The sequence below is a fragment of the Leucoraja erinacea genome, chromosome 4 (genome assembly GCF_028641065.1).
Source record: "Leucoraja erinacea ecotype New England chromosome 4, Leri_hhj_1, whole genome shotgun sequence".
Taxonomy (NCBI): Eukaryota; Metazoa; Chordata; class Chondrichthyes; order Rajiformes; family Rajidae; genus Leucoraja; species Leucoraja erinaceus.
The window spans coordinates 100,168,281-100,180,197 of NC_073380.1; the positions used below are offsets into that span (position 1 = coordinate 100,168,281).

The 11,917-nt window shown below is 39.8% G+C and overlaps 1 protein-coding gene across 1 annotated transcript in view; it reads right to left on the minus strand.

Moving 5' to 3' along the window:
• LOC129696072 (protein disulfide-isomerase TMX3-like) overlaps positions 1 to 10,823 on the minus strand; it is a 101,665-nt gene extending 90,842 nt beyond the window's left edge. Inside the window, exons 1-3 of the mRNA XM_055633479.1 lie at positions 10,757 to 10,823; positions 7,796 to 7,816; positions 4,281 to 4,326 (exon numbers count right to left, since the gene is read on the minus strand). Coding sequence (XP_055489454.1) covers positions 4,281 to 4,326; positions 7,796 to 7,816; positions 10,757 to 10,823 — 134 coding nt within the window. The remainder of the gene's footprint in view (positions 1 to 4,280; positions 4,327 to 7,795; positions 7,817 to 10,756) is intronic.
• Positions 10,824 to 11,917: the final 1,094 nt, after the last annotated feature.

The following is an 11,917-nucleotide window of genomic DNA, read 5'->3' on the forward strand; positions in this document are numbered from 1 at the left end:
GACTTGCCTTCCAAACAGGAAAGTATTAGCCTGCCGAATAATTGTCACATTGCAGAACAGCGTACCCAGAATCTGAAACGCAAGTTTGGCAAGAATACGAAATTTCATGAAGAATATCCATCTTTCCCAAAGGACATGATTGACAATGATTATGCTGAAATGGTAACAACAGACCAGCTGAATCGAAGTGACAGAGAGCTTTGGTATATTCCACACCATGGGGTGTATCACTCAAAGAAGGGGACCTTGAGGGTGGTGCTGCAGTCTTCAATGGAATATCAATTAACTGTCAACTACTACAGGGTCCGGACCTTACCTACTCACTCATTGGTGTTCGTATTAAATTCAGACAAGAACTGATTGCTTTGATGGCTGATATTAAAGCAATGTTTCAGAAAGTATCAGAAAAGCATATTGACTATTTGCGATTCCAATGGTAGCCTGATGGGGATGCACAACAAGATCTTGTTGAATATCGGATGAAGGTACATCTCTTTGGAGCGGTATCATCACCAAGTTATGTAAACTTTGCATTAAGGAAGACCGCCGAGAATAATAAAGCTCATTTCCCAGAAGAAGTGACAAACACAGTAGAGAATAATTTCTATGTGGATGATTGTTTAAAATCCATGTCTACGGAACAAGAAGCAATTCAAATGGTAAAACATCTGACTTCCTTCTGCAGTAAAGGAGGATTCACGCTTTCCAAGTGGATCAGCAGCAGCCGTGTTGTGTTGGAAAGCATGCCACTAGATGACAGAGCCAAGGAGACCAGGGAGTTGGATTTGTACAAAGACAATTAGCCAATGGAAAGAGCACTGGGATTGCACTGGTGCTTTAAAACAGATGTGTTCAAGTTCAGAATCTCGATTCAAGAGCGACCATGTACTAGAAGGGGTATCCTATCCGTGATTGGTTCTGTTTATGACCCTTTGGGATTTCTTGCACCATTTACACTGCCAGCCATTGATTTTGCAGGATCATTGCAAGGAAAAACTTGGATGGGATGAGAGTGTAACAAAAACTTCCTCTCAGTGATGGACAGAATGGTTAACAGATCTCAACACAATCTCAGAATTCAAAATGGACCAGTGCATGAAGCCTACAAACTTTGGTCGAATCAGATATGCACAACTGCATCAGACGCAAGTGAAAGTGGCTACGGTACTGTTTCATATCTAAGACTGGAAAATGATATCAAGGAAGTACATGTTGCATTCTTAATGGGAAAGGCCAGAGTGGCACCATTGAAGCAAATGACGATTCCCAGAATGGAACTTACTGCCGCAGTCTTAGTTGTAAAAGTTGACAGAATACTGCAAAAGGAACTGCAGCTTCAGCTGGACAAATCTATCTTCTGGACTGATAGTACTACAGTGCTTAAATACTTTAACAATGAGAACAAGCGTTTTCTAACATTTGTAGCAAACAGAATCTCTTACGTAAGGAGAGCTACTAATGTATCAGAGTGGAAATAGGTTAACACAAAGGAAAATCTTGCGGATGAAGCTTCTAGAGGAATAACAGCAAATCGCTTCTTAAGCAATAAGAGATGGATCAATGGACCAGAGTTTCTCCCATAAGCCAGACAGAGAATGGCCAAAGCTTGAGTTGGGATTTGAAATCCCGAAATTAAACAAAATGTTACAGTGAATGTTATTGCTAAGGATTCATCGAACATAACAAATGACTTAATTACCCACTTTTCATCATGGAAAAAGTTGGTGACCGTGGTGGGATGGGTTCCTAAAACCAAAACAAGGTTATTGCGTTTGTCTGAAGGAAAGAGATTGCTGAGGATATTTCTGAAGAAGATCCTGAAAAACTGATAGAAAAGGTTGCGAAGATGCAAGTTTTTTTGGCATCATACCACGTACAGGGATTACATCCTGAGGATCTTCCCAGAGCAGAAAAGGTGATTATTTATTTCTGTCAAACAAGACAAAAATACAAAAAAGAAATATCGACATTAGAAGCTGGAGTACATGGTGCCAAAAGAGACAGTCAATGTATAAGCTGGATCCGGTATTGGAAGGATGACTTCTGAGAGGTGGTGGACGTCTGAAATGACTGGCAATGCCTGAAGAGGCTAAGCATCCTATTATTCTCTCGATACTTTCATACTTCAACATTACTGTTACGACATATTCATGAACAGATTGGACAGAGGAAGAAATCACATGGTGTCACAACTTCGTAAGAAATATTGGATTATCAAAACTAACTATTGCAAGAAAGATAATATGAAATTGTGTTGGATGTGGGCGACAGCGTGGAAAAGTTGGAGAAGAGAAAATGGCGATTTACCTCTGAAGAGGATTCAAACTAATAATCCTCCCATTTACAGATATGGGAGTAGATTGCTTCAGTCCTATTGAGGTTAAAAGTGGACGAAGCCTTGTGAAAAGGTATGGTATAATCTTCACTTGCATGGCAAGCAGAGCAGTGCATAGTGAAGTTGCATCTACAATTGACACAGACGCTTGTATTCATACATTACGGAGATTTCTCTGTCGACAAGGTCAAGTTTCATCATTAAGATCAGATAATGGTACGAATTTTGTTGGAGCAGAAAGAGAATTGAGAGAAGCGCTTAAAGGCTTAAATCAGAATAAAATTCAGAGTGTTATGCATCAGGATGGGATAGAATGGAATTTTAATCCTCCAGCAGGTTCTCATCACGGCGGTGTTTGGGAATGATTGATCTGCATGGTTAGAAATGTGCTATGCTCTGTTCTTAAACAACAAGTTCTGGACGATGATGGATTGCAAACTTTATTTTGTGAAGTTGAAGCAAATTTAAATGATCGACCCATTACTAAGAGTTCTGGTGATCCAAATGACCTGGAAGCGCTTACACCAAATCATATTCTTCTGTTGAAATCAATCAATCAAATGCTACCACCTGGGCTCTTTGTGAAAGAAGAATTGTATATGAGACGCAGATGGAAACAAGTACAATAGATGGCAGATCTTTTTGGAAAAGGTAGACACAAGAAAATATGCCTCTAATCCAAGAACGACAACGATGGTCGAGGGTTAGAAGAAATGTTGTTCCAGGTGATATCGTTTGTGGTTGTTGATTCTACTGCACCACGAGGTTCTTGGTTGATGGGAAAGATACTGGAGATCATGCCAGACGTTAAGGGTTGGTGCGTACAGTACGACTTCAGACTAAGAACAATGTCTTGGTAAGACCGATAACCAAGATATGTCTGTTACTAGAAGGCGAAAATGAAGATGGAAGAATCATTAAAGAAGTCTGACTGCTGATATAATGCATGTTATTTTTGTTTTTTGGATATATGTTAAGCTTTTACAGCCCCCTTTCTTAAAAATGTCTATTAGTAATTTTCTCATTATATACTCAGAACAATTAAGGGCTGGTATGTTGGAGCAATTAAGCTTAAGTTTATTATAGTCATGTCTAGTTACCTTTGATTATTATCTGCTTGTGTTAATGTGGGTGGGATTTTATACGTAGTCTGGGGCATGTTTTTGGCTAGAGGATTCTGGCGCAGACACTCAGGCGATTAGTTTTAGTTTGATGTCGGGCCATGGAATGAAAGTTTTCTACCATGACCATGTTGTCAGAAAATGTACTTTTACAAGAAGTTTTTTATGATTTATACGACATGAATGGAACGACGATTAAGAACGGAAAGTTATTTCATATTATTACAATAAAGAAGCTATTAATCAAGAGACTACTTCTGGTAGATTTATCTTTGCTGTTTCCAATGTATCGTGTAGTGCGTGAGACTACTTTTCTAGCCATACCCGACAAATTAGTGGCTATCGAAGGTCGAACTTTGCGAAGTTATAAAAACAGCCGCCACAAGGTGTCTAGATAAACAAATGAATGCAAAGCAACACACCTATACAAAAATAATTTAAAAAGGCAAATTAATGCCAAGTTTGTTGACCTGTACAAAAAAAGTAACCAATGATGCAGCTGCTTCCCATGCCCCAATAATTTCTGCAACACTGGCATATAAAATACAATTTCTTCAGATAAAGTGTTAAAACCAGATTAGACTGGACCACTTAATTGGATTGGTGCCCCAAACATGTACTGCTGCCACTTTCAAAAAGAACCAACTGTAATTTATGTCATAGGATTACATTTGAATGGGATATATTTGATAGCAGCTGGAATCTGGAACATACAGCCCAGTCGTTTTCCAATTCAAATCAAGTCATAATGGAAGCCTTCAACAATAACATGTCACACAAAAAGCACAATACACCAAAAAAACCCTCTGTAATTCTTAACTTACAATTTGATAGTTGGATATCCTCGGACTCCGAATTCAGAGGCAACACCTAGGGGGAAAGTGGTGAGATGATTAAAAAAAAACTGTTAACACAGTACATCTAGTTTAAAAATTGCATCTTTTTAAGCGTCTAAGTATTTGAAATTAGAATTTAAATTCAACAATACAAACACGTTGTGCAGGTTGGATTTCTGGTGTATTTTCTTTTAGTACAAGGTGTAAGATTTTTTAATACAAGAACCTTTAATAAAATGGCAATTAAACACAGTACAGATTCTAATGAGTGTCATTAAACTAAAGAGATGGTAGCTAAAGCAACTTGACAGTAGCGACTGGATATCTATATTTTTTAATTGATCTAAATAGAGGGTCTTGATGGCCATCTTTCTAAAACTACTTAATGCTAATGTCAGCCAAATGCAAATCAAAGCCTTTACAAACATCAAGCACAGAATGGCCGACTCAGCAGTTAGAGCAAATAAAACAACTTTTTTTTCTTTTTTTTAGGGAACACAGCGAAAAGGTTGGGTATAATAAACCATATAACAGCTATAACATTCACACTTGCAGGCCATCTCAACAAGTCCATGCCAAATGGTCTCGAATACCATAAATTCTTTAGAATTTATTTTTAAATGGGCCAATGACATGCCTTTCCACTGGGAGCTCGAACACCGCCACCACTCTCTGGTAAAGAGGGTTGTAGTTTTCTGTCCCTTACTGAAGTCATGTGAATCTGAACTCATACATGGGGCATTTTCAAATTGCTAAATGTAAGATAACTATGATACAAGTCACACAACCTGGAGGAGAACGTACAATGTAACCATTGGACTATGCACGAGGTAGAATACAAAAGGGATATCAAAATATATATTAGCCATTTCTAGAGGAACAACTTGATTTCCACAAACAGAGTTTTAAATTTCCTCAATGCTACATAGAAACATAGAAACGTAGAAATTAGGTGCAGGAGTAGGCCATTCGGCCCTTCGAGCCTGCACCGCCATTCAATATGATCATGGCTGATCATCCAACTCAGTATCCCGTACCTGCCTTCTCTCCATACCCCCTGATCCCCTTAGCCACAAGGGCCACATCTAACTCCCTCTTAAATATAGCCAATGAACTGGCCTCAACTACCCTCTGTGGCAGAGAGTTCCAGAGATTCACCACTCTCTGTGTGAAAAAAAAGTTCTTCTCATCTCGGTTTTAAAGGATTTCCCCCTTATCCTTAAGCTGTGACCCCTTGTCCTGGACTTCCCTAACATCGGGAACAATCTTCCTGCATCTAGCCTGTCCGACCCCTTAAGAATTTTGTAAGTTTCTATAAGATCCCCTCTCAATCTCCTAAATTCTAGAGAGTATAAACCAAGTCTATCCAGTCTTTCTTCATAAGACAGTCCTGCCATCCCAGGAATCAGTCTGGTGAACCGTCTCTGCACTCCTTCTATGGCAATAATGTCCTTCCTCAGATTTGGAGACCAAAACTGTACGCAATACTCCAGGTGTGGTCTCACCAAGACCCTGTACAACTGCAGTAGTACCTCCCTGCTCCTATACTCAAATCCTTTTGCAATGAAAGCTAACATACCATTCGCTTTCTTTACTGCCTGCTGCACCTGCATGCCTACCTTCAATGACTGTGGTACCATGACACCTAGGTCTCGCTGCATCTCCCCCTTTCCCAATCGGCCACCATTTAGGTAATAGTCTGCTTTCCCGTTTTTGCCACCAAAATGGATACCCTCACATTTATCCACATTATACTGCATCTGCCAAACATTTGCCCACTCACCCAGCCTATCCAAGTCACCTTGCAGTCTCCTAGCATCCTCCTCACAGCTAACACTGCCCCCAGCTTAGTGTCATCCGCAAACTTGGAGATATTGCCTTCAATTCCCTCATCCAGATCATTAATATATATTGTAAATAGCTGGGGTCCCAGCACTGAGCCTTGCGGTACCCCACTAGTCACTGCCTGCCATTGTGAAAAGGACCCGTTTACTCCTACTCTTTGCTTCCTGTTTGCCAGCCAGTTCTCTATCCACATCAATACTGAACCCCCAATGCCGTTGTGCTTTAAGTTTGTATACTAATAATCTCTTATGTGGGACCTTGTCGAAAGCCTTCTGGAAGTCCAGATACACCACATCCACTGGTTCTCCCCTATCCACGCTACTAGTTACATCCTCGAAAAATTCTATAAGATTCGTCAGACAAGATTTACCTTTCGTAAATCCACGCTGACTTTGTCCAATGATTTCACCACTTTCCAAATGTGCTGCTATCCCATCTTTAATAACTGACTCTAGCAGTTTCCCCACTACCGATGTTAGACTAACTGGTCTGTAATTCCCCATTTTCTCTCTCCCTCCCTTCTTAAAAAGTGGGGTTACTTTTGCTACCCGCCAATCTTCAGGAACTACTCCAGAATCTAAAGAGTTTTGAAAGATTATTACTAATGCATCCACTATTTCTGGAGCTACTTCCTTAAGTACTCTGGGATGCAGCCTATCTGGCCCTGGGGATTTATCGGCCTTTAATCCATTCAATTTACCCAACACCACTTCCCGGCTAACCTGGATTTCACTCAATTCCTCCAACTCCTTTGACCCGCGGTCCCCTGCTAGTTCCGGCAAATTATTTATGTCTTCGTTAGTGAAGACAGAACCAAAGTAGTTATTCAATTGGTCCGCCATATCCTTGTTCCCCATGATCAACTCACCTGTTTCTGACTGCAAGGGACCTACATTTGTTTTAACTAATCTCTTTCTTTTCACATATCTATAAAAACTTTTGCAGTCAGTTTTTATGTTCCCTGCCAGTTTTCTTTCACAATCTATTTTCCCTTTCCTAATTAAGCCCTTTGTCCTCCTCTGCTGGTCTTTGAATTTCTCCCAGTCCTCCGGTATGCTGCTTTTTCTGGCTAATTTGTACGCATCATCCTTCGCTTTGATACTATCCCTGATTTCCCTTGTTATCCACGGATGTACTACCTTCCCTGATTTATTCTTTTGCCAAACTGGTATGAACAATTTTTGTAGTTCATCCATGCAGCCTTTAAATGTCTTCCATTGCATATCCACCGTCAACCCTTTTAGAATTAATTGCCAGTCAATCTTGGCCAATTCACGTCTCATACCCTCAAAGTTACCTTTCTTTAAGTTCAGAACCATTGTTTCTGAATTAACAATGTCACTCTCCATCCTACAGAACTAATTGACATGAATTCCAGATCAACAAAATTACATTTTCCCCCATGCAGAAATTTGCTCAAACTACATAAAATCAAAGTTGACAGGTAACTTTCAGCTAAAGTCAGAGAATGGAAGATCTTCCTGCCCTAAAAATCTTTACTCAAGAATCCATTTACAGTATTCACACGCTGATGCAATTTTTTCCCATAAACTTTCCTAGGTTCTACTCCTCATCCACACACTAGGGGCAATTTACCTAATAACTTACATGTTATTGGTATATGGGAGGAAACCAGAACATTTGAAAATAAACCTCACATTCTCCCCAGAGTTCGAATCAGAGTTGCTGGAGCACTGGGGCAGCAGTTCTACCAGCTGTGTCACTGTACCTCCCAGTTTTACTTTAAAATGTTATGCAAAATGAAAAACAATCTCTTTTCACTTAAGGGCAGCTCCATTGGGAATCACATGTTTTCAATTTGCTTTGCAGAATATTAAAACAAGGCAGTTAGCAGGTGTCACAGTAGCACTACAAAATTCTCTACAATATCATCTCTATGGTTCAAAGAAATGAATGCAATTGCATCCTTCAGTATTCAAACACTTACACACATTTTTAAATGCAATATTTCTCATTAGTTTATAGCAGAGTGAATCAATATGTATTATCATGATACTTTGTTCCAAATTTCTAATCTCATCTCATGTGATTGTTCTCAGGGACCAAAAAAAAATGGTGTTATAGCATGAGGTTTAATAACCTCATCACTTTTTGTGGTCTTGCAGCATTTCAAAAGCTTAACAAGCCTTGATGTAAATATAGGTAAACGAGAAACCAATACATCAGATTAGCAAATATTTAGTTCTCAGACATCTGATGTGAAAATACCATATTTAATGTTGCCATTTCTTTCCAGCGATAAATTTTTATTCAAGTGAAATTCATAATTTAGTGTTAAACAAATGACCTTTTGTCTTTAGGTTTACATTCATAATCCACATTAATGTAAAGTTGGTTAAGGTGGAAAATGGTATGAACAAAACAAAAGGACTTGTGTACAGGAGCAGGGATGTCCTAATGCTTGTACGTGGCTTGGCAAAAAATTGCCACCTGGAGCATTGGTAATCAAGCATGTCTGCAAAAAAAAAAAAAAAAAATGAGATAACTTAGTCCTATTTGAAAAAAACCTCACATTCTCCCCAGATTTTGAATCATAGTTGCTGGAGCTCTGGGGCAAGGTAAGAGAGAGGGGGCCAAATTCCATCGGAGAGCAGTGCCCCATTTTATCTTGAGGAATTAAGTGGTGCTACATCATGGACATTCTGGCACACAAACATTGGTTGGCATTGAACAGGACCTGATTGCATCATTGATCAAGGATAATGCATGGGCTACTGATGAAGAATGTGATTGCAATAAGGATTTTGCATCTTTACCCAAGCTTGTAACAAATGGCAAACAATGGTACCTGGCATGGTTCAAAGACAAAAGCACATGCAATCAGGGGCTTGATTCCTGGTCTGGTCAGGTCAGCCTAGACAAGTCAGCCAGCAGCATGTTGTAATTAGTCTCAATGTTTGAAACAGATCACATGACATTGTACAACCAACAATTCCTGCCCTTGGATGAAATAAGAATTGAAGTATTCCATGTGATAAGAATATAAGAACACAGAAAACATGGAGCAGGTGCATAGAAAATAGGTGCAGGAGTTGAGCCAGCACCGCCATTCAATACAGAGAAAAGTTGAACAAGTTAGGTCTTTATTCTTTGGAGCACAGAAGGTTAAGGGGGGGGGGGGGGGAGGGACTTGATAGAGGTTTTTAAAATGATGAGAGGGATAGACAGAGTTGACGTGGATAAGCTTTTCCCACTGAGAGTAAGGAAGATTCAAACAGGAGGACATGACTTGAGAATTAAGGGACAGAAGTTTAGGGGCAACATGAGGGGGAACTTCTTTACTCAGAGAGTGGTAGCTGTGTGGAATGAGCTTCCAGTGAAGGTGGTGGAGGCAGGTTCGAATTTATTATTTAAAAATAAATTGGATAGTTATATGGACGGGAAAGGAATGGAGGGTTATGGTCTGAGTGCAGGTAGATGGGACTAGGGGAGAATACGTGTTCGGCACGGACTAGAAGGGCCGAGATGGCCTGTTTCCGTGCTGTAATTGTTATATGGTAATATGATCATAGCTGATCATCGAAAATCAGTAACCTGTTCCTGTTTTTCCACATATACCTTGATCCCTTTAGCCCCAAGAGCTCAATCGAACTCTCTCTTGAAAACATCCAGTGAGTTGGCCTCCACTGCCTTCTGTGGTAGAGAATTCCACTCTGCAGGAATGGGCCAATCAATGTTTTGAGCCTGTTCTGCCATTCAGAATGGTCAAGGCTCACCCAAATCCCATGAAGTTCAAACATTTGTTAAGCAGCGTTGAATATAGTCTCCACCATAAAGAATCCCAATGAGATGTAACCATCAGAAGAAAATTTTGCTCAGCCCCATCTCTTTCTCTGAAATTATGCTCCTTTCACCTCTGCTAGTATTTTGATGAGATCACAATTCATTCTTTCAAATTCAAGTTCACAAGTTATAGGAGTGGAATTAGTCCATATGTCCGATCAAGTCTACTCCACCATTCAATCATGGCTGATCTCTGCCTCCTAATCCCATTTTTCTGCCTTCTCTCCATAACACCCATTCTAACCAAGAATTTGTCTTTCTCTGCCTTAAAAATGTCCGACGGCCTCCACAGCCCACTGTGGCAATGAGTTCCACAGTTTAACCACCATCTGACGAAAGAAGTTCCTCCTCACCTCCTTTCTAAAAGAGCGCCCTTTAAATCTGACCTCTGGTCCTAGACTCCCACCAGTGCAAACATCCTTTCCACATCCACTCTATCTATGTCTTTCATTTTTCTACAAGTTTCAATGAGGGTTCCCCCTCAACCTTCTAAACTCCAGCAAGTAGAGGCCCTGTACTGTCAAATGCTCATCATATGTTAACCCCACGCATTCCTAGAATCATTCATGCAAGCCTCCTCTGTGCCCTCTCCAGAACCAGCACTTCCTTCCTCAGATATGGGGCGCAAATATTGTCACAGTACTCCAAATGCGGCCTCACCACTCACTCTTAAGAGTATTAGCCGAATCTTCATACATCAACCCTTTCATCCCCAGAAATAATTTGGTATACCTTATCATCATCTCCAATGCAAGGAGATGTTTTCCTTAAATACAAGATCAAAACTATGCACATTATGCTAGTTGTGGTCTTACCTGTGCTCTGAAGCATCTTCAAAACTTGAGCACTTTTATGCTCCATAACTGTTGCAATAAGGGTCATTTTTCCATTAGTCATCCTAATTATTCTCTGTGTTTGCATATTCAATTTTGCACGTCATGTATTAGAATCTCTTAGACCCCTTTTGTAGTGCAATATTTGAGTCTCGTTCCATTAAAACAATTCTTTCTTTGAGGATGGATAACTTGACATTATCCCCCACATTCAATGTTGCCCATCAACATCTTGCCCATTCACTTAACCCATCTCTCAGTAGGCTCTTTGTATTCTCCAAAGATAACTTCTCCCTTGATCCAAATCATACAGAGAGTAAATACAGATCCCATACAAAAGATCACTGCATAAGGTAACGTTATGGGTTATATGATGGCATAGATCGGGGACAAGCTAATAAATAAATCAGTGAACATAATTTTCAGAATGGCAATCAACAATATGTGGGGTGACACAGGGATTGGTACTGCAACCCCATGTATTTAGTTTAGTTTATTGCCACATGTACCGAAGTACGGTGAAAAGCTTTTGTTGCCTGCTATCCAGTTAGCAGAAAGACAACCCGCGATTGTAATCATGGAAATGCTGCCTGACAGGCTGAGTTACTCCAGCACTTGTGTGCAGACCAGTTGACCACTTTTCTGAACTCGTTCAGAGTCGAGTGTCTAAGACCATGTCATTTTAAGTTGTTATCCCACTCCAATTCTGACATCATTCCTTAGCCTCCTATATAATTCCAAAGGCTAATACTAGCTTGAGGAACACCACTTATTTTTCTAAGTGGGCATCTTATGGACTTCTGGACTGAATAAAGAGTCCAACAATTTCAGATAGTCAGCCTTTCCAGCAATCATTTCTTCTGGCAAATCTGTTTCTTCCAAATACATATTTTTTTAATGTTGAGTAATTCATGAACTATCCTCTTTATTTATCCTTTTATTCACTTAGTTATCCTCCCATCCACACTATCACACATCTTCCCTTTCTCACTCTCCTTTCTTTACCTCTACATCTTTAAACTTGTCATATGTAACTTTCTTCAATTTTGTTGAAGGGTCATTCTAATGGTTTAACTCTTTCTCTCCAAAGCATTTTGTTTAGATAGACAATTATACAATGCAAGACAGAAAAGCACAGTTCAC